Raw genomic sequence first — 21,661 nt, 5'->3', positions numbered from 1 at the left:
CCAGGACGGAGGAACCATGATCCTGATAGCACCTTACTGGCCACGCCAAGTATGGTTTCCAATACTCCAGGATCTCTCCATCCGCAGGCACATTCCTCTGGGAAAGGACCCGCATCTGCTCACTCAAAACGACGGATGCCTCCTCCATCCCAACCTCCAAGCCTTGTCCCTGACGGCATGGATGTTGAAAGGTTAGTCCTTCAACCATTTAACCTTTCAGATTCCGTTTCTCGGGTCCTGATAGCTTCACGAAAGCCTTCCACAAGAAAGTCTTACTCATACAAATGGAAAAGGTACACATCATGGTGCACTTCTCAGTCCCTTGATCCCCTTTCCTGTCCAATCTCCAAATTCTTGGACTATTTATGGCATCTCTCTGAATCAGGTCTTAAAACCTCTTCTATCAGAATGCATGTCAGTGCGGTAGCCGCCTTCCATAAGGGTATTGGGGGTAATCCTATTTCAGTGCAACCCCTAGTAACACGCTTTCTTAAGGGCTTACTCCATCTAAAGCCACCCTTGCGTCCTCCGGCCCATCCTGGGACCTTAACCTGGTTCTTGGTCGTCTAATGAAACCTCCTTTCGAACCTCTGCACTCCTGTGACTTGAAATATCTCACTTGGAAAGTGTTATTCCTTTTGGCTGTTACTTCAGCTCGCAGGGTTAGTGAATTACAGGCCCTAGTTACCTATCCGCCTTATAAGCTCCTGCAGGACCGGGCGGTACTCCGCACTCACCCTAAATTTTTACCTAAGGTAGTTTCGGAGTTTCATATCAATCAATCTATCGTACTACCTATCTTTTTTCCCAGGCCCCACTCAAACTCTGGAGAGCAGACCCTGCATACCCTAGACTGTAAACGGGCTCTAGCTTTTTACCTAGACCGAACAGTTTCCCACAGGAAGAGCACTCAATTATTCGTCTCTTTCCATCCTAATAAGTTGGGACAACCTGTGGGTAAGCAGGCTCTTTCTTCCTGGTTGGCGGACTGCATTTCTTTTTGCTATCAGCAAGCTGGCATTCCTTTTCAAGACCGTGTTAAAGCACACTCTGTGAGGGCCATGGCGACGTCAGTGGCACACCTTCGATCGGTGCCGCTTCCTGACATCTGCAAAGCTGCAACCTGGAGTTCTCTCCATACTTTTGCAGCCCATTATTGTTTGGACAAGGCTGGAAGACAGGACTCCATCTTCGGCCAGTCTGTCTTGCGTAACCTTTTCCAACCTGATGTACCAACACCCTTCCACCTACCCGGTAGGGTGCGGATGCCCTTTCCCAAATTTCTCCTCAGTTGTTGTGCCTGCTGCACACCGTTGGGTACATTTGGTGGCAGGTCGGGACATCCTCAGCTCGGTACTCACCCATTTGTGAGGACAACCATCCTGCTTGTCCTGTGAGAAAGCAAATGTTGCTTACCTGATGTAACAGGTGTTCTCACAGGACAGCAGGATGTTAGTCCTCACGAAACCCGCCCGCCTCCCCGCGGTGTTGGGTTCGTTTTATTTTTACTTTCTAGGCACTGCCTGTAGCTTTGAAAATCAGACTGAAGGGAGACCCCTGCTGGCTGCAGGGTCAGTGCCTTGCTGGGCATGCCCAGTAGGGGCCAGTCAAAGTTCTGTTTAAACTTTGACAGAAGTTTTCCGTGGTGGGCTCCATCCTCGATGTCACCCATTTGTGAGGACTAACATCCTGCTGTCCTGTGAGAACACCTGTTACATCAGGTAAGCAACATTTGCTTTTTCTTAGTGAAGCACCTGACTTCTTGAATAGATTGTATGGACCAAATTTCTCCAGAGGCACAGCTGCCTGTTTGTTCTCTTCTGCTCTCCACTGTCCTCTCCTATCTCTCTCCTTTTTTTTTCTCATTCTCCATTTCTTCTGTCTGTCTGTCTCCCTGCTTGCTGCAGTATTTACTGCTGCAGCAGCCAGCAGGTGGCTTTTATAGCATCTGTAATAATCAGTGCTAATGTCCGCTTCAGAGCGGGTGATAAATTTTAGGCAATAGCATGTGGTTGCTATTTTACATGTGGTTTAGTGAATAGGGTGATAATATGCATGAGCTCATTAATCCTTCATTTGCATCTCATTGTGCTCATTAGCATGCACCTAGAAGTTATGGTTTACCATCTGCTCACTAAAGCATCATCAGGAGCCTTTAATGCAAGCTTTTAAGGCTTTCATGACTAGCATGTTATTTATCGGGCATGATAACTGCTAATGACCTTCAGCGACTTGGCCCCTGTGTATTGAATACATGTAGACTGTGTTATCCGGAGCAGCTTGCTCCAAAGAACAAAACTATGCGGACCAGTGATAATCTTCTTAAATAGACTATTATATTCTTCTAATGACCAGGCGTCTCACTATTTCCAAATGCAGACTTGAAGAATGGAGACAGTTTTATGCCCCATTCGCATGTGGTTCTGCCCAACGTTAAATTAAATTGATTGCACTCAGTTTGTCGTGAATTAGGTTATTGTAAACACAGAGATCAGTGCAGTTCACATTTTGCTCCTATTTTATCAAAGTATTTTTTTTAATTCCAGTCCCTAGAAACATCTACAAAAAAAAAATCTTCATGCGCCATTTTATTTATTCCATTTACATTCTGCTTTTTCAGGCACTTCAGTAAGGATTATATTCAGGTACTGTAGGTATTTCCCTATCCCCTGACGGTTTACAATCTAAGGGCCTCAATTACTAAGGCTTTTCTCCCATTCTGTATCTGTGTGAAAAATACGGTAATTAGGAAATGTGGCCCTAAGCTTGTAGCTGTAGCTAAAGAGGGTGAAATGACCTGCCCAAGGTCACACATGACTAGGTCAAGATGTCAAAATGAAAAAGAAAGTCTTCATTAATTTTAACAATTTTTTTTTTTTTATTAAAAGAATTAGCATTTTGAAATCCCTTGGTGGCATGTATTCTTATAGAAGAATTATAGCTACCACAGCTCATTCATACACAGTTGCGGTGTATAGCTCAGCTTTTAAGAAACGGCTAATTTAAAAATAAATAAACCAACACGAGGCCTATGCTGAGATCACTGGGCTTTGGAACAATTGGAAATGTTTCCTGTTTCTTCTACATGTCGCTTTATGGTGACACAAATTCTACCTCTGTTCTTGAACAGGCACAGCAACACACTCCCTTTCACACAGGCACTCTCCCAAACACAGGCCCATATGCTGGCGAACAGTGCAGACGTCTGGTGGGCACCCTCGCTTCCACACACGGAGACTCACAAACGCATACGCTCCCACACAGAAATCCAAAGGTGTTGCCTTTTAGACGTGAGCATAGAATGCCAGGACAAACTGTGGAAAGAATGTGTCCCAACAAAAACATATATATATATATTTTTCTTTTCACATTAACCTTATAGTGTGTAAACAGGGCTCGTTCAGCCAGTCAGGTTGCTTGTATGGTTGGCAAGCCTCCCGTGTCTGTAAACTCAGAGGGCTCACACAGTAGAACGAAAGGCTGTCCCTGCAGCACTCGTAAACTTAAACTCCTCCCGCCCCTTCACCTACAAATCTACAGCTGGGATAGTAGGTGTTTTCTAACACGACCACTGCCTGCATGTTTGGCTTATTGGAACTGTTCCCCCTTCCTCTGGTCATCCTGACTGCACAGTGAGAGCCTGAAGACACGACGACAGGGCCAGTGCTAGGCCCTGCTGCAAGCCCAGAGCAGAAAACTAGGGAGTGGGACTCTGAGCCCTGGTCCTTTCTCTCCCTCCCCCTCCCACAGCCACCTCCAGCTCAGGTCCTGTCTCTCTTCCTTACTTCTTTCTCCTTCTCTTGCCTTCCCCCCAGTCTCCATGGGCCCTTCCTGAGCTCTCTCTACCTCTTACACTCTGCCCCCCATCTCAGGCCTTTAACTTCCCCCACCCCATGGAACTTTCCCAGCTCTTCTCCCTTCCCCCATGGTCCCTACCGGGATCTTCTCCCTCTTACCCCCTTACCCCCCCTATCTCTAGTCCTTGAGCCACCCCCCCTCACCCACGCCCAAACTCAAGCCCTTGAGATCTCCTGGCACCCACCATGGCTACTTCCTAGATCCTCTTCTCCCCCCCCCCCCCCAATAATCCTTCCCTCCTCCCACTCCCTCTTCCATGTCTCCTTCTTAAATCCTTTCCCCCCTCCTCCTGTTTTTTACTGCTTATTTCATTTATTTATTTATTTAGAAGCTTTTATATACCGATGAACGTTGGGAATATCTCATCGGTTCACATTAAACAAAATGCAGCTAGATGAGCTTTACAGAGAAACAAGGAACAATGCCTTCCCCAGTCTCCATGGGCTTATGATCTTCTTAATGCGCATAAAATTGATCAACAGTGAGTAAGGTAACATAACATACAAGAGGGGGAACCAACTAGAGCATGGGGGGAAAACTGAACAATTTACAAGTTATGCGGGATTAACATATAACTAATTACAAGTGGAGTGTCATAAGTTAGAGGTTCAGAGGAATCGGAGGTGGGTAAGCTGTTATGAGTATGCTTGTCTGAAAAGGCAAGTTTTCAAATTCTGCTTAAATTTTTTTGGGCAAGGTTTCTGTGTATAGTGCTATTAGGAGTATGTAGTGCTGTACAGATACCTGTACACTCATTTGGTTAGTCCCAAACCCAGTGGACTTCGTCAGGCAACAGCCATTAAAAGAAGAATCAGCAAATGGCTCCTGAGCCAGGATGTGCTTACAGGCCCTGTGGTGGTCCCACCCCACCCCTCGCAGGGTAACAGGATGCCCATGAGGGAGTTGGGGAGGGGGGGGGGGGGAAGTGAGCTCTGAACTGATTTTCTTCATTATTATCACTGCCTGAAGACATCTGCCAGGCAGTGTGGGGTTTTTCTTTCAGCTCTGGGCAGATAGCCACAGGTCCATGGGCTGCAGGGCCCCTTGTGGCAAGGGGGTCCCAGGCAATTGCTCTGGTTTCTTCCTGTCCCCTCTTACTGCCATCTCTGCAAGCCAGTAGCAACATCTGGCAAATCATAGGGTTGTAGGTTTTTTTTATTTGTTTGTTTGTTTTTTTAACACAACCTGTCCAGATGTCCAGCCTTAGGTGCATGACGATCAGCCTTGAAATCTGTGGCATGCAAAGATTTTATTTTTATTTCTTTTTTGAAACATGGTGAATTTTGTACTTAAGAGTGAAAAATGGCTAGAATTAAATGTATCATTGGTATATCCTGGTCTGCCTTAATCTCTGCTATTACCAGTCCTTAACAAAGAATTCCAACTATGGATTCTGACAGATGTGTAGCATGATGAGGTTAGCCATCACTCCCAGATCAACCTAAAGACGCTCATCCGGTCCTGGTTTTTCCCCACACATGAAGTCGTAGTTAGGATTTACCTAAAAAAAAATAGGGTCTTATCTCTGTGCTTGCTGTGCGGCAAAACTAGGACTGGGTCGGCCATGTTGACCTGAGTGAAAGGGAAAATGCTAAGTATGATCTAGTCTGAGAATAATATTTGTGTCACTTAAGTCTTTGGAAATGTACCCTTAAGTTGCCTGTTATATGGGGGGAAAACCAAGGTAACTTGTGCAAGTCGGCCATATGCTGGTAAGTGGAATTTCAGCGGCCTGCAGGTACGCTCTTGCATTCATAATGAGCACAAACTTGGCAGGATAATAAAAAATGCATTGGCGTGGGGGAAGGGAAAGGTGCATTCCGGGGCATATATTAGCCGTGCGCGCTTGCCCTATGTTTTCAAAAGGTACTTGTGTAGATGGCGTGCTGCAGCCAACTTTACAACCCTCTTTTACTTTGCCTCTATGTGCACGTGCACATTTACTCACAAAATAACCCAATTTTCAGAATCCTTTTTGGAAGGTGCTTTGTCTTTTTTGTGTTATGTTTATTTTTTTAAATTTCCCTTGTTCCATACCTGCTGATCAGTCTGCACATAACATTGCGGCTAGGGGCCTTACTGAAAAGTACCCATTTACAGTAGATTTTAAGTGTTGCTTGCGCAAAACCGGCCCCATACATGCATATTTGGGCTGCACGTGAGCAACGTGAATTTTAAGAAGCCAGGAAGTACGCACGTACGTACCTGTGCGTGCGTCTGGAATAAGGAGGCAGAAAAGGGGCGGGGCATGGGCGTTCTGGGATGGAGCCAAGACTTATATGCGTAACCCTCGAATTTTGCAAGGCAGAATGTGGCAATGCGCGCCATGTTACCTGTGTAAACTTGCAACTGGTCCTGATGAGTCTGAAGATTTTGGGCCAGAGGGATCCTGAACATTGGGGGGAGGGGAGGGGAGAGATGGAGACAATCTGACACTCTCTATATATCTCCCATAGTAAGAGGGGCACTTTCAACTCAGGGTGGGTTTGGGGGGGGGGGGGAGCTGTGTTACATCTCTCTGCCTAGGGTGCAAGGGTCTATAGACCCTTGTAACAGTGCCCCTCTTACAGTGGGAGAGAGATAGTGTGTCTGTCTGTCTGTCTTTCTAAAAGAATCTCCCTCCCTCCCACCCCCCCGGTCACTTGTGAGTGTGAAGGCTCCACACGCACGCGCGATAGGGATATTTTAAATGATATGCATGTACTTGCAGCACGATATAAAATAGAGTGTATTTTTGCTCGCGTGACCTATAAGCGCGTTATGGGCGCACGCACGCTCTTTATAAAATTTACCTGTTAGTACGCAAGGATGTGAACTCAGGTCTCCAGAGGACAACTAGACCCTAAGCTTATGAATTTTTAAATTTCATCATCTAAATACAGTTTTTTGTTTTTGTTTTTTTTATACCAATAGTTCCAGACCTGTCCTCAGGGAGTCCAGTCGGATTTTTGGGATCTCCACACTGAATTATGCAGGAACAATTTGTGTACCCACTGCATGCATATACATCTTACACATATTCAGTCTGGTTATCCTGAAAGCCCAAGCAGCTATGGACGTTCCTAAGGACAAGCTTAGGATCCAGTCAATAAGCCGTATAACAGTGGGTTTTTTTTGTAGGTTTTCCACTAGATGGCACTAGGTGTCAGCCTCTAACATTCTGCCTGCCAGAGCAAGAGTCTGCCAATAACCTTTCACTCGCTGCTTACTCACTTTGCCACAGAGTCATTTGCAAAGTATATCTGAGACAGGCACGTCCAATCCATTAAACCCAGTGGCGTAGCCAGAACTGATTTTTGGAGGGGAGGCCCAGAGTTAATATGGGTGGGCAGTATATGTACAGGTCTGAGCCCTACTAATTGTACCCTTATTGATAAATAATGGCTTAGAGGGTACCTGACACAGAATTTCTAAGTCCAACAGCTGTTATGCATCATGAGTGAAACTTTCAAATATTTTAACTTATTTCAAGCACTTACCAACAGTAAAAATTCCTTATCAACCTGTATTAATTTTTTATTTATTGCAGTTTATAAATACACAAGAATATAATGTAAAAAACAAAATAATCAGATCCAATCAATCATGTAATAAAACTAATATCAATGTATTCTTTCATGAATCCTCTTTCTAGAAAGGCAGAGATCATAACTGTAATAAAATAGCAGTAATCATAATAATCACATGAACGAGTGCAGAGCAGAACTAGGACAGTTCACATTACAACCCAACATGCAAAAAATATATGTATTCAAATTCTGGTGTTACTTCAGCAAAATAAAATCCTTCTACTGCTAAACAGTGAAGTAACACAAACCCCTGCAAAAAAAACCCACCTAGAACCTTGCCATACCATACCATCACAGTACTAACTCTCAGGAATCAAACAGCACCATTATTTATGAAAAGGCAGCAATGCAAATATTACACCAGGCCCTAGAACAAAAATGTACCACCTAGTGGGCAAAGAGAACAAGCCAGATAGCTACAAATCCCTACAGAGAAAATACACACTAGGAGAAATACTGCACCTCAATCACATACAGTCAGAACACAGACCTACCCTTAACTAATACAGATAGAAGGGGCTACAAATTAGAAACAGAAACATGCAGATAAAACCAAAATAGAAAGCCCAAGAAACCAGACTCTGAATAGTGGAACTCTAAAGAGAGAGCAAAATACAAAAATATAAGAAAACAATATAAGAAATATAGGCCCGTTGTCAAAGATGGCATATTTCAAGCACTAAACTTTTTTTTTTTTTTACCTTTGTCTAATCTTTTTATTTTTCTAATCAGTTGTTCCTGGTTTCTTTTTTTCCACTCACCCTTTTTTGTCTTTTCAGAATTCTTTTTTCAGGGTCTCTTTCTTTTCTTCTATCTCCTCTTTTCTTCTCTTCCTCCCTCACACACAAATACATCTCTCACATGTTCTCTTTTCTCACACACACACTTCCATTCTCACATCCTCTCCCTTTTCTCACACATAGGCTCTTGCTGTCACAGGCTCCCAAATACACACGGTCTCTCACTCTCTCAAGCCCAGTATCCTGTTTTCAATAGTGGCCAATTCAGGTCACAAGTACCTGGCAAGAACCCAGGGAGTAAATAGCCCATGGTGCTATTGTGCAGTGATAAGTAGTGGCCATTTCTTAAGTCTACTTGGTTAATAACAGTTTATTGACTTCTATAGGAATTTGTCCAAACCTTTTTTAAACCCAGCCACACTAACTGCCTTAACCACATCCCCTGGTAATGAATTCCAGAGCTTAACTGTGCACTCAGTGAAATAATTTTCTCCAATTGGTTTTAAATGTGCTACTTACTAACTTCATGTTGTGCCCCATAGTCTTTGTATTTTTTTTAAAAAGTAAATAACCAATTTACATTTACCCATTCTATTCTACTCATGATTATATAGAGCTCTATCAAATCCCCCCTCTGTCTTGTTTCCAAACTGAACAGACCTAACCTCTTTAGAGTTTCCTTGTAAGGGAGCCGTTCCATCCTCTTTATCATTTTAGTCTCCCTTCTCTGTATCTTTTTCAATGCAACTATATCTTTTTTTGAGCTTTGGTGGCTAGAAATGTACACAGTACTCTGTGGGTCATTTTTCAAAAGTATTTACACACTTAAACTTGGGTTGATGTGTGAATGTACTTTTCGTGTGTAAGTGGGCTTTTGAAAATTGACACTATATATGCCACTGAACTGTCAATAGGTCTTACATGTGTAAGTGTACTTTACATGTGTAATGGCTTTTGAAAATTGCTACGATACTATGTTACATTTACTCACGTAACTTCTTTGAAAATTGCCTCCTTAGTACAGCCTCACCATGGAGCAATATAGGGCATTATGACATTCGCCGTTTTATGCTCCAGTCCTTTCCTAATAATTGCCTCCTTAGTACAGCCTCACCATGGAGCAATATAGGGCATTATGACATTCGCCGTTTTATGCTCCAGTCCTTTCCTAATAATTCCAAACAGATAGAAATACAGAAACATGATGTTTGCTTTTTTGACCACCACCACACACTGAACAAAGCATTTCAAAGTATTTTCCACTATTCTTAGTTATAACTCCTAATATGGAACCTAACATCTCTTCTCTTACATACAGGCTCTTGATCTCTCACTCTCTCTCACACACTCTCACTCTCACATGCTTTCCCCCACACGCACAGGTTCTCGTTCTGAGGGTCACACACACACACACACGAGAGATGAGTCACACTTACCCATCAATGCCGCTGTGCCAGCAGTTTCACAATCACCCATCCCCAGCAGTCTTAGTCATTCTCACTGCCAACGTTGTTCTTGCTCCTTTCCTTCTCCCTTCCCTTACATTGATTCACCCCCTTTTCTTTTCTCACTACCCTTCCCTTCCACTCACTCCTCCTCTTATCTTCATATACTCTTTTTCCTCTCACTCCTCTTCCATTCCCTTTCCTCTCACTCACAGTCCTCTCCCTTCCCTTTCACTTATTCAGCTCAGCTCCCTTTTCCTCCCCTCCATTTTCAGAAATAGGGAGAGAAGGGAAGGAAGTGGAGCTGAGTGCTGAGGCAGATGGAAACAGAAGGGATGGGAAGAGGAGGCCCAGGGAGTGAGACATTCCCACTTTTCCTGCCTCCCGCACCTCCTGAGGCCTGTCGTTTCACCATGGTCTTCAGCCTGCGGGAGATGGTGTCCTTGTGGGCCACTCTTCAGCTCGCAGGGATGGAACCCTCGTGGGCAGGCCTTTACTGCGCCGTGGCCTCACTTATGTGCTCAAGGGGGGGGGAGGGGGTAGGATCATCATCAGCACGCGCTGTCGTGGGACAGGAACGTCATCACCATGTCGCCGAAAAACTTCTGCTCATGTTCCCGCGGTGGGGGATCCCTGTGGGCAAGTCGTCATCGTGCCGCTGTTTGGATGGGCCTGAGCCCACTGATTAAACCCTGGGTTCTCTTGCATTTCGGGATTTATAGTTCTCATGTTCCCATGAAAAGCATGATTACGATCTTATACATCTAGTGGGATACCAGTTTGACATTTCATGCCCCAGGCTGATTGGATGTGGCAAGAAATGCCTGCAGTGGTGCAGCTGAGCCCATGAGGCTGCCATAGGCAGACCTTCAGCTAACCAGCTTCTAAAAACATTTCCCTTCCAACCCAATGTAAAAACCTCCCAAAAGCAGAAGCTGTAAGAATTTGAATCCTTATATTGCTTGCTTTGGGGGAATGTCTTTTTTTAAATTCTGGCTTAAAAATGTGAGAACTCTTACAAATCTAGATATGCATGGACATTTTAGGCTTTGAAAGCTTAAACTGTAACTGAATCCTTTGAATATAACGTGATTATTGTATTAGTTTGTACAGTGCAAGCATTCTACTTATAAGGCAAGATCCAAATACACCAAGTTTTTTATCACTTTTTTGCTTTTTAGTGTCTACAAGAATATATAGGATGTCCCTCGTTCAGTTCAAATGTATCAGTGTATCCCGTTGACCCCTGCTCCTGGCACTATTTACAGTGGCTAAGAAAGTCTAAACCCCCTTGAACATGTTTCACATTTTTGTTGCATTAATACATTAGACTTGCTTACTTATAAATGAGGAGTTTTCCCCAGTCATTAACATACAATACTCCATTCAGGGCCAAAAATGTTTTGTCCGTGGGCAAAATATATACTTATCCAAAAAAACAAAATGTAAATCCAACAATTGGATAAATCTCCACCTTCCTGAGTCAGTATTTAGTGGAAACACCTTTGGTAGCAAGTACAGCTTTGATTCTGTTTGGGTAGATCTCCACCAACTTTGCACATCTGTTTGTCAGTATTAGACTGTTCTTTATTACAAAACTGTTAAGTTCCTTGGGAAGCATTGATGGACAGTAGTCTTCATGTCATAGATTTTCAGTGGCATTAAGGTTGTGGCTCTGACTGGGCCTCTCCAGGACATTTAATTTTATTTATTTATTAGCCCCTCCAGTGTAGCTTTGGCTGTCTGCTACATGAGTACAGTATCCCCTGAATATTCATTTACATAAGAAATTGCCATGCTGGGTCAGACCAAGGGTCCATCAAGCCCAGCATCCTGTTTTCAACAGAGGCCGAACCTGGCAATTACCCAAACACTAAGCAGTGGCTATTCCCTAAGTAAACTTGATTAATAGCAGTTAATGGTCTTCTCCTCCAAGAACTTCTCCTCCAAACCTTTTTTGAACCCAGCTACACTAACTGCACTAACCACATCCTCTGGCAACAAAATCCAGAGCTTTATTGTGCGTTGACTGAAATAAATTTTCTCCGATTAGTCTTAAATGTGCTACTTGCTAACTTCATGGAATGCCCCCTAGTCCTTCTATTATCCGAAAGTGTAAATAACCGTTCACATCTACTCGTTCAAGACCTGTCGTGATCTTAAAGACCTCTATCATATCCCCCTCAACCATCTCTTCTCCAAGTTGAACAGCCCTAACCTCTTCAGCCTTTCCTCATAGGGGAGCTGTTCCATCCCTTTATCATTTTGGTTGCCTATCTTTTTTGCGATGCGGCGACCAGAACTGTACACAGTATTCAAGGTGCAGTTTCACCATAGAGCGATTCAGAGGCATTATGACATTTTTTCCAATTTATTAACCATTCCCTTCCTAATAATTCCTAACATTCTGTTTACTTTTTTGACTGCTGCAGCACACTGAGCCGACGATTTTAAAGTATTATCTACTATGACGCTAGGGACACTAGCGCGTCCCTAGCGCCTCTTTTTTTTTGACGGAAGTGGAGGCTGTCAGCGGGTTTGACAGCCGACACTCAATTTTGCCGGCGTCTGTTCTCGAGCCCGCTGACGGCCACGGGTTCGGAAACCGGACCCCGGCAAAATTGAGCGTCCGGTTTTCGACCCGCCAGCCACGGGCCCATTAAAGTTTTTTTTATTTTTTTATTTTTTAAACTTTCGGGACCTCCGACTTTAAAAGTAAAAATGCTGCAAGTCTGAAATCCAGGTGCTTCTATATGTGTGTTTTGTATATGTGAGACAGGGAGGGTGCTTGTGTGTGTGCGAGAGAGATGGAGCTTGTTTTTGTCTGGCTTGTGGCTATGAGAGAGGGCATGTGTGTGATTGAGCCTGTTTGTAAGTGAGATGAAAAAAATGTATGTGATTGAGAGCTTGTATGTAAGTAAGAGAGAGCGAGAGCATTGTGTGATTGAGAGAGTATGGCCAGAGAGGTGACGTGTGTATGTGTGAGAGACTGATCAGGGAGATGACTGGTGTGTGTGTGTGTGTGTGTGTGAGAGAGAGAGAGACTGGTTGGGGAGATGATTGGTGTGTAAGAGACAGAAACTGGTGTCCCCTAAGGAAGAAGATTGTGAGGACAGCTTCAGCAGCTACTGCTGCTTCTGGTGTGGCCTGCAAGGGAAAGGAGTAGGAGAACTGCTGGAGAGGGTAAGTAAAGGTGGCTTTTTAAGTTCATTTTTCTTCATTGACTACCATTTTAATTATTGGGTAGTATGTGATGTGTCTGCTGTTTGAAATATTTTATTGGTGTTTGATAAAGCTTTCAAAATTTGCACGAGTCTTTAATTATTGGATATTCTATTCATCAGCTGTTTTGAAATTATTTTATTTGTATGATTTCATAATTATGATTTATATATCTTGATTTTATTGATTTGTTTCACGAGGAATGGTGAAATTTTTGGTTTTCCATTTTTACACTGTATAGAGTCTGGCGTGATACGTTTTACAGTTTAGTTTTTGTCTGTGCATTTCTATTTATACTTTGTGGCGTTATTCTGTATTTGGTGAGAGTTTGTGTTCTGCATGCAAAGACTGAGATGAAGCATTCTTTTAGCATGTGGTTTCTCTGAAGGGATCTGTAGTAGCTTGGCCTGTTCTGTTTTCCTGATAGGAGGTGTATTGATATTTTAGATTCTTGTGTAATATTTTTGGTATTCATTTTCATAGGTAGGGTTGTTATTCTTTGAGGGGTAGATTTTCAAAGGGGTACGCGCGTACCCTCCGAAAACCTACCCCAAACCCACCCCCCCCTGCGCGCACCGAGCCTATTTTGCAAAGGCTCGGCGGCGCGCGTAAGTCCTGGGGCTTGCATGGAGGGGCGTGTCGGGGGCGTGCCGCGAGTGACGCGGCGTTTCGGGGGCAGGCCCAGGGGGCGTGGTCGAGGCCTCTGGACCAGCCCCCGGGTCGGGTGATAGCGTGCCAGCAGCCCGCTGGCGCGCGCACATTTACGCCTGCTTTCCTCAGGCGTAAATCTGCCAACAAAGGTGGGGGGGTGGGTTAGGGAGGGGAGGCGGAGGGTGGGTTAGGGAGGGAGGCGGAGGGAGGCGGAGGGCGGGGGGTGGGTTAGGGAGGGGAGGCGGAAGGAAAGTTCCCTCCGAGGCCGCTCCAAAATTGGAGCGGCCTCGGAGGGAACAGGCAGCGCGCGCTGGGCTCGTTGCACGCAGGTTGCACAAATGTGCACCCCTTGCGCACGCCGACCCCGGATTTTATAAGATATGCGCGGCTACGCGCATATCTTATAAAATCCAGCGTACTTTTGTTCGCGCCTGGTGCACGAACAAAAGTACGCCCACGTGTACATATATAAAATCTACCCCTGAGTGTTGGCAGATTAGTACTATGTTGATATGGGAGGACCATGCCTAAATAATATCACAATAGGTATGATGCCATATGAATTCCAAGATGCAAAGTTTTCTTGTTGGCATCACAACAGTGCATGAAATTATCACAACAACTTCTATATTAATTTTACTTCAGAATGTCATTTTTTATGTAAAATGTTATAAATGCATAATTTAAAATTGTGTATGGGGAGGGGGCGTCAGACTGTAAGGTTTGCCTAGGTTGCCTAATACCCTTGCACAGATCCTAGGGGGAGGTAGCACAGATGGTGAGGTGGCACAGGGCACATCTTTGAGAAGGGCATAGAATTGTTGGAGGTATGCAGGGAGGCAGAACTGTTATTGCTGCCCACTTGGCGAAAGAGGGAGGTAAAGGGCCATAAATTGTTTGATCATGTAACCGATACTCACTCAGTCAGCCACATGCATTGTTCACAGCTGCCAACCAGTAGATTTCTCTGCAGCTGTTGTGCAGGTGTGCATATCCTATTCCGAAGCCTTTTCAGCTTCCAGCTTTTCACAGTCTAAAGCTGGGATTGGTCCAGGATCTCTGGTATCATGCTGCAATCCTGTTTGTTTTTGAGAGTGACTCATCAGCAAGGAGAGATTCTGAAAGGGTTTGAAAGCTACCTTTATATGTCCTACTCAGCATGGATTCAGCTTCAGCTTGCAATTCAATGACTCTTAAGCTTAAAAATATTCATAGTCCAAAGTGAACCGAAAATTATGTGTCTTAAGAAAAAAATTAAGGCATCTGAGGGCTTAAAAGCAAGTTGGAAAACGGCTTGCTGACTGCATGACAGAAATTAGGGATGCTGTGCAGCATGCACCTGATACACGCACCCAGACACCCAAGAAACTTATAAACAGTTATGACTTCAAGATCACCAGGTATATCATGTACCATCAATTAACATGCAGTTCTTATATTCATATTTCCTTTTTATATTTTTCTTGCATATTAAAACAGTCTTAACTTCTGTCCATTTCATTCTGGCCCAAGTATCAAATATGAGGAGTGATGCACGTAACTGATGGAAGTATAAAATGCCAGGCAGCCCTATAAATGTTGGAACCGCGCTGGACAGAAAGCCTGACACTGCAGGGTTTCAGCGTCACGTGCATCTGCTTCATGGGCCAACCAGATCCATCGCTGTAATCCAATAGCATTACAATTCTTATAAAAAGATTGTAGAAACTATCGAACAGTGAATCAGCACAGTACACACGGATACGTAAAATGGATTACAGTCTTGTATCATTAAGATAGCTGTGAGGGACCGGCCATTTTATGGACAGGATATAAACAAAATTAGCCAATCAGAATGCAGGGAAATGCATCCATCACAATACAAGGCCGTGATTGGGTAGAGACTCAACCAATCACTGCAACACATGGGTGGACTAAGACACAGCAGGTGACATTTAAACATATCTTGTGTTTACAGGGGAAAGAACCACTGTTCATACAGTATATTGAAATAATATAAGCAATAAAGAAATTCCCTTCCCCCTCCCAAGGATGGGGGAAGGGAATAGGCAGATCTGAATCAGCAGTACAGGTAAGTATAAAGGAACTCAACACATTGTAAATACCTCATGATGTATTAGTAGACTGAAGCCATCTCTCATAGCTTGTCCAAGTTTTGACTTTTTGCATTTATTCTACAGTCCTTACATTAATAACCGATATCTTTGGAGTTATCTGTTAGGATTGAATTTTCAAATTCTATATGTAAGTACACTGTATGTGTATTTTGGCCGTTAATTTTGTCATCGTATGTACTTGGAAAGTTCTACTGCTTATCAATAAAATAAAATTTACAAATTCAATAAATAAATAAATAAATGGGGGGGGGGGGGAGAGGGGAAGGGGGGGAAGATATAAAGGGAAAAGATTTTTGTCTCCACACACGGTCTGTAGACTAAATGACAATCGACACATTTTTTTCTGCAAACATGCTGTTTTATTATATTCATTATCGGCGCTATATATCCATATTGTTGAAATACCCCGTACGTTATTTTCACTTTGATATCATTGTTATCTATCGGTTACATAAGATGTACGAAAGGTATAGCTGAAGGACATGTACTATGTTATTATCATTTGGTTACTAAGTCATGTTGTGTTTTTAATAAACTTTAAATTACAAAAAGAAACAAATATATATATTGTGGCACAATCCCTATACAAGCAGTCAAGAACTGCACTCATTCAATAAAAAATGGACCAATTTCTTTCACTGTTCCAGTATTTATAGCACTGCCAGGTGTTTACTTCTATCAAAAAAAAAAAATCTGTTAAGTGCTTCTTCACACTTGAGACTTGGGCCAGAATGATCTCAGTATAAGCCGAGTCTGTTTTTACTTCTAAGAAAAATATAACAATATATGCATATAAAGGACCCTGTGTTAAGTGATGGTACATAATTATACCTGGTGCTCATGGAGACACATCTATTGATCAGTGTGTTTATTGACTTTTATTTTGCTTACTGTATTTTTCCTTAACATAATATATAAAGACATTGGAAATTCGAGCTGATTGTTTGATGCTATCAAGGCAATAAGGATGCAAATAACATTTTTCCAAATTCCAGGTTGAACAATCCTAAAGGCATTTTCGCTCCCTCTAAGCATTCCACTCCTGGCTTTCTGTTTTGTTTCTGCAGCTATCGCCTAGCGGGATAGTAGAGGGGAAATGGAAGTGAGAATGAAAGTTTTTTGCAGGCCCCTTGTCAGCAAGCACTATATTCACCCAAATTTATGATGTGGGAAAAATTTTGCTAAAAGTTTATTCTTTTACGTCTGCAAATAAAAGTAATCACATCCTGTGTTTAAAAGGAAATGCATGACTTTAGAAGCCTTATGTATCGCAGGAAAAACAAATAAAACCCTTTTTGCAGGTTTGTGCCCAGGCCTCTGCCCAGAATTGCAAAATGGATTATTGGCTTCATTAATTATTTATTTATTTATTTATTTATTTATCTATTTATTAGTTTTTATATACCGACGCTCATCAGAGATATCGCGTCGGTGTACAGAGAATGAAAACATACGCCGGAGCGTTACACATGAAACAGGGGCAATACTTTAAATCTTATACAAAGCTACAAAAACAAAATAAATCTTATATAAAGCAGCTATTAAAACAGAGCTATAACTTAAAACATATTTATAAGGTAACGTATAAAGCAAAGATGCTTGTAACGTGCCTGCCCCCCCCCCCCCCCCCCCCCCCAAACCATGTCCTGGTAATGAGAACACCTGGAATTGGGTGGAAGGTGCACAGGAAGCACGGTCTGATTCCCATGTTAGCTCAAACCAAGGTCAAGGAACCAACAGCAGCAGCTGACAGTTTAATCCACACTACCTTACTTGAATGGCTTTGAAAACAGCTAAATGCACTCCATTGAAACCACTTGGGGAAAAAGAGAAATCAGTAATATTTGGTAGAGAAAACATTTTTATACCTGTTCCACAGAATTGTTGGAAGGCAGATGTAATTGTAGTAATAACAAAAATAGGAGTATTCTCTCTTCCCCATTGCATGCTTTTTCTTACCCTTCCTCTCTTATGTACCAATAAAAGCTTGTGGTATTATCTACTTATTTACCAATTCACTATAATGTAACATTTAAAAAAAAAAAAAAATGCACATACGCAGAACAAAGGAAAAAAAAACTTAAGAGGTTCATAGTCTATCTCGCTACAATCAGGTCCATCTATGCTCACAGTAAGACAATTTCTCAGAATTATTCCTCTGAAAAAACGCTCTTTCAAATATAATTTTACAATTAAAACGTGAGCCTGTAAATCTCCATAGGTATTAGGTTAACGAATAAATCCTGGCCTGTACAGGTCTCAACATATCTGTATGCAGGGAATGATGATGATTTCTCTGCAGAGCCAGGTGCAAGAGTATTGGGCTCCCTAAGCGAACCATCTGTCATGCAGCCCTCACCATCAGCTTATCCATCGGCGTTGGCTCCAGCACAGCGCTTCCTGCTTTGGCAGTATTGGCTGTCCCCCGCCGGGTCTTGCACTACTGGGATTTTACCACCCCCAAAAAAATGTTGGCGTTCTGGTCAACCACCTGGTTTACCTAAAGGAAGCACTGACCCTGGTTCTCCGCAGTAGATCACACAAGTATCTCCTCGTGTCTTCCCCAGGCTGGTGTTCCGTCTCCAGTTCACTGAAAGGTTGGATGGGGGGTGGGCGGAGGAAACGTGCTTTAGATGAGGTTGTAGCCATTTGGGTAGACCAAAGCACTTTTTAAAATGTTAGCACCAACATCTTTGTTGGGGGGGAAAAAGCAATGCCAGCCCTTTCCAAGAAGTGTTTAAAACCAGGGGGAAAGATTGATAAGAGCGTTTTTAAGGGATATTCCCTGAATGCAGTAACAGAGACAGGTACGCTCAATAAGCTTTCCCTATTTTTCTGCAAGTGTAAAAATATTTTAAGAAAATGTAAAATGCTCGCTTTGGAAGAAACAAATGCTGCATGGTTGTAGCTGCATAGTTCATTTCCAGAGTGATAGCAGCCTCAAGCAGGGGGCAATATATTTGGCTCTGAGGCCTACCGGAGGTGAATAAAAGGAGTGGGGTTTTTTTTTTGTTTGGTTTTTTTTTCAGTGAATGAGTGTTTTGTAGGCAGGACTGGGGGCAGAGTGGAAGGCATTTACGGAACATCTGTGGCAGCTCCTCCTTCTGTGTGTTCCAGACATATTCCTTCAGGGTGTAAGAAATGTAATGGTTTTCTTTCCCAATATCTCTTGAATATTTGCTGTTATGACATTTCAGGGTATTTTTTCCCCCCACAGCAATTCACCCACAAGAAACCAAAAAGAATATAGACGCATTGAGCCCTAAAGGATTGATCTTTTGTGTGTTATGTTTGTAGCAGAGTCTGTACAAAATGTATGGAATAAGGCACGTGGATTAGGGGTGGACCTCATGTTCTCTGGAGGGGGTCAAGGGTCTTTAACTAAAATATATATTCTGAATGTATTTTATTTTACTTTTTTTTTTTCCCCAGAAATCATGCGTTCCAATGGATTTTGTTTAGCTAACACCGAAACAATAGTTATTGATCACAGTATACCAAATGGGAAAGATGAGGACCTGGATGTAGATTCAACAGAACACTTGTAAGTACCATCTGCTTGCCAAGATAAGTCACAATGGAAAGCTCACATGAGGGAGTTGTAGTGTTCTTAAGAACATAAGATTTGCCATACTGGTACTACTACTAAACATTGCTATAGCCCAGTATCCTGTTTCCAACAGTGGCCAATTCAGGTACCTGGCAGGATCCCAAATGTTTGATAGATTCCAAGCTGCTTATCCCAGGGATAAGCAGTGGATTTCCCCTAAGTCCACCTTAATAATGGTTTATGAACTTTTCATCCAGAAACTTGTCCAAATCTTTTTTTTTTAAACCCAGCTACCCTAACAGTTTTCACCACATCATCTGGCAACAAATTCTAGAGTTTAATTGTGCATTGGATAAAAAAATATTTTCTCCTATTTGTTTTAAATATATCACCTAGTAACTTCATTGACTGTCCCCTGGTTGCCTTTCTCAGTACCTTTTCTAATTCTGTTGTATCTTTATTGAGACGCAGTGACCAGAACTATACACAGTATTCAAGGTGCCCTCAGAATTTCAATTCTCATGCCAAGTTATCTTGCCTTCTGCCCTTGGAAGTCCCTCTCCAATGTAAATATACAGGCAGAACTACTGATGTGTACATTTTGGAAACATTGTGTTATGTACCGCAGCAATCATGTCTTGTGCCGTTGTGGGTTGGAACCTGATCCTAATTAAGCCAAATATCAAAATACTTTAAAACTAGAAATAATCCCATATTGATATTTGTACAATGACTTTGCTTTCTTCAGTATGCTTATTTATTTGTGTCCACTGCTTGTACAATTAGAATTTGAGGCTTGCTCTCTTCCACCCTGAAGAGAAGTTTCAGTTTTATGCAAGGAAATGGGTGTACGTACTGGGCCAATTACCCACATATATTCAAAACAAATTTACATGTGTAAATATGTTCAGTTCTGGAGACCATATCTCAAAGGAGATAGGATGGTGGCGGTCCAGAGAAGGGTGACTAAAATGGTGGGTGGTCTCCATCGAATGACTTATGAGGAGAGGTTGAAGATCCTGAATATATGTATACCCTGGAGGAAAGGAGGAGCAGGGGTGATATGATACAGACCTTTTACTTGAAAGGTTTTAATGATCCATGGTCGTCAACAAACGTTTTCCATTGGAAATAGTTTAGTAGAACTAGGGGTCACGATTTGAAACTCCAGGGAGGAAGACTTAGAACCAATGTCATTTTATTGATGTGCTGTGTGCATTAAGAAGTTGATTTTAAAAGGGGTGCATGCACATGGACACGCCGATTTTATAACATGCGTGTGCATGTTATAAAATCCAATGGCGAGCGCAACTATGCAGATGGCCGTGACTTGCGTGCGAGGGGGGAGTGTGGAATTTTAAAAGGCTACGCATGGCGACATGGGGCCTCCCCAGTTCTCTTCCCAGTCCGCTCCAGTTAAGGAGCGAACTGGGAGAGAAGTTCCCTATACCCCTACCTAACCTTCCTACCTCCTCTCCTCTCCTCTCCGACCCCTAACTCCTTCCTAGCTACTTACTTTTTTTTGTTTGATTCCTTACTGCTACTTGGGAGCAGAAGTAATCTCTGCGTGTTGCGCCAGCTGCCTATGCGCACTTCCCCGGAACAGCGTGGAATGGTGCTGACCCAACCCGGCCCGCCCCTCCCTGCCAAGACCACGCCCTCCGGCCTACCCCTTTGGAGAGGCCCGGCACTTCAGAGCAGAAGAGGGTTTACACATGTGGCCGGGCCCTTCCAAAAATACGCGCAACATTCGCAAGGCCCAGCCATGCGCGTAAAACCCCCCCCCCCTCCCCCCCATTTTTACGCGCATGGCCCTTTTAAAATCGGGCCATAAAGCTGAGTGAGCCAGGAGTCTTACTGTGACACATATTTTAGCTGTCCTCACATAAGACAAGTCAATCCTGAGCAAAGCAACAAGTACAAGCTAAGAGGCAGATTTGTAAGCAAGCTAGCTCTTCAGGCTAGGAACTCTCTCTTTCAGACTAGGCAGCACACTTAGGGAACATTTGTAGCCTGTAGGTACAATTATAAATCCAGTCTAGAGTCTCTAGCCTTCAGCTTAACGCTGTATTTGTGGCTTAGCAGTGCACGGCATTCCTAACAGGTAGCTAAAACACAAGCCTAGGAATAACTTGTTCCCCACACTGTACAACTTTTGCCTTCTTCCTTTAACCAGCCCCCAGGCCAGCTTCCCAGCAGCTGGCTGCCCCTGCCTTCAAATAAGCAAAGGTCATTCTTGGCAGCTTCAGGTTCAGGATTCCGGAGCCGCGCTCGCCCCAGGGCTCCGCTGTGTGCTCCGCTCCCTGTCCCCTCTGGTCAGCCTTTCCCGAGCCACACTAGAGCTTAGGCTCGGCACTTTTTCCTGCTGTCTCAGGGTCTGCGCGGTTTTATGTTTCACGGTAGAGCACACACACACACCACTTTACACATGTAACACCTCTTCTGGTGGCAAACTGGGAAGTCCAGGGGTTCACGCCGGGCCCCAGGACTAAATCCTTGCACAATCTCG

The 21,661-nt window shown here is 43.3% G+C and overlaps 1 protein-coding gene across 1 annotated transcript in view; it reads left to right on the top strand.

The window, feature by feature from the left end:
• PXDC1 (PX domain containing 1) overlaps positions 1-21,661 on the top strand; it is a 74,360-nt gene that overhangs the window by 39,958 nt on the left and 12,741 nt on the right. The window contains exon 4 of the mRNA XM_029590554.1: positions 19,035-19,146. Within this exon, the coding sequence (XP_029446414.1) occupies positions 19,035-19,146 (112 nt within the window). The remainder of the gene's footprint in view (positions 1-19,034; positions 19,147-21,661) is intronic.

This window comes from Rhinatrema bivittatum, chromosome 2, assembly GCF_901001135.1.
Source record: "Rhinatrema bivittatum chromosome 2, aRhiBiv1.1, whole genome shotgun sequence".
Taxonomy (NCBI): Eukaryota; Metazoa; Chordata; class Amphibia; order Gymnophiona; family Rhinatrematidae; genus Rhinatrema; species Rhinatrema bivittatum.
This window is presented reverse-complemented; position numbering and strand designations above follow the sequence as displayed.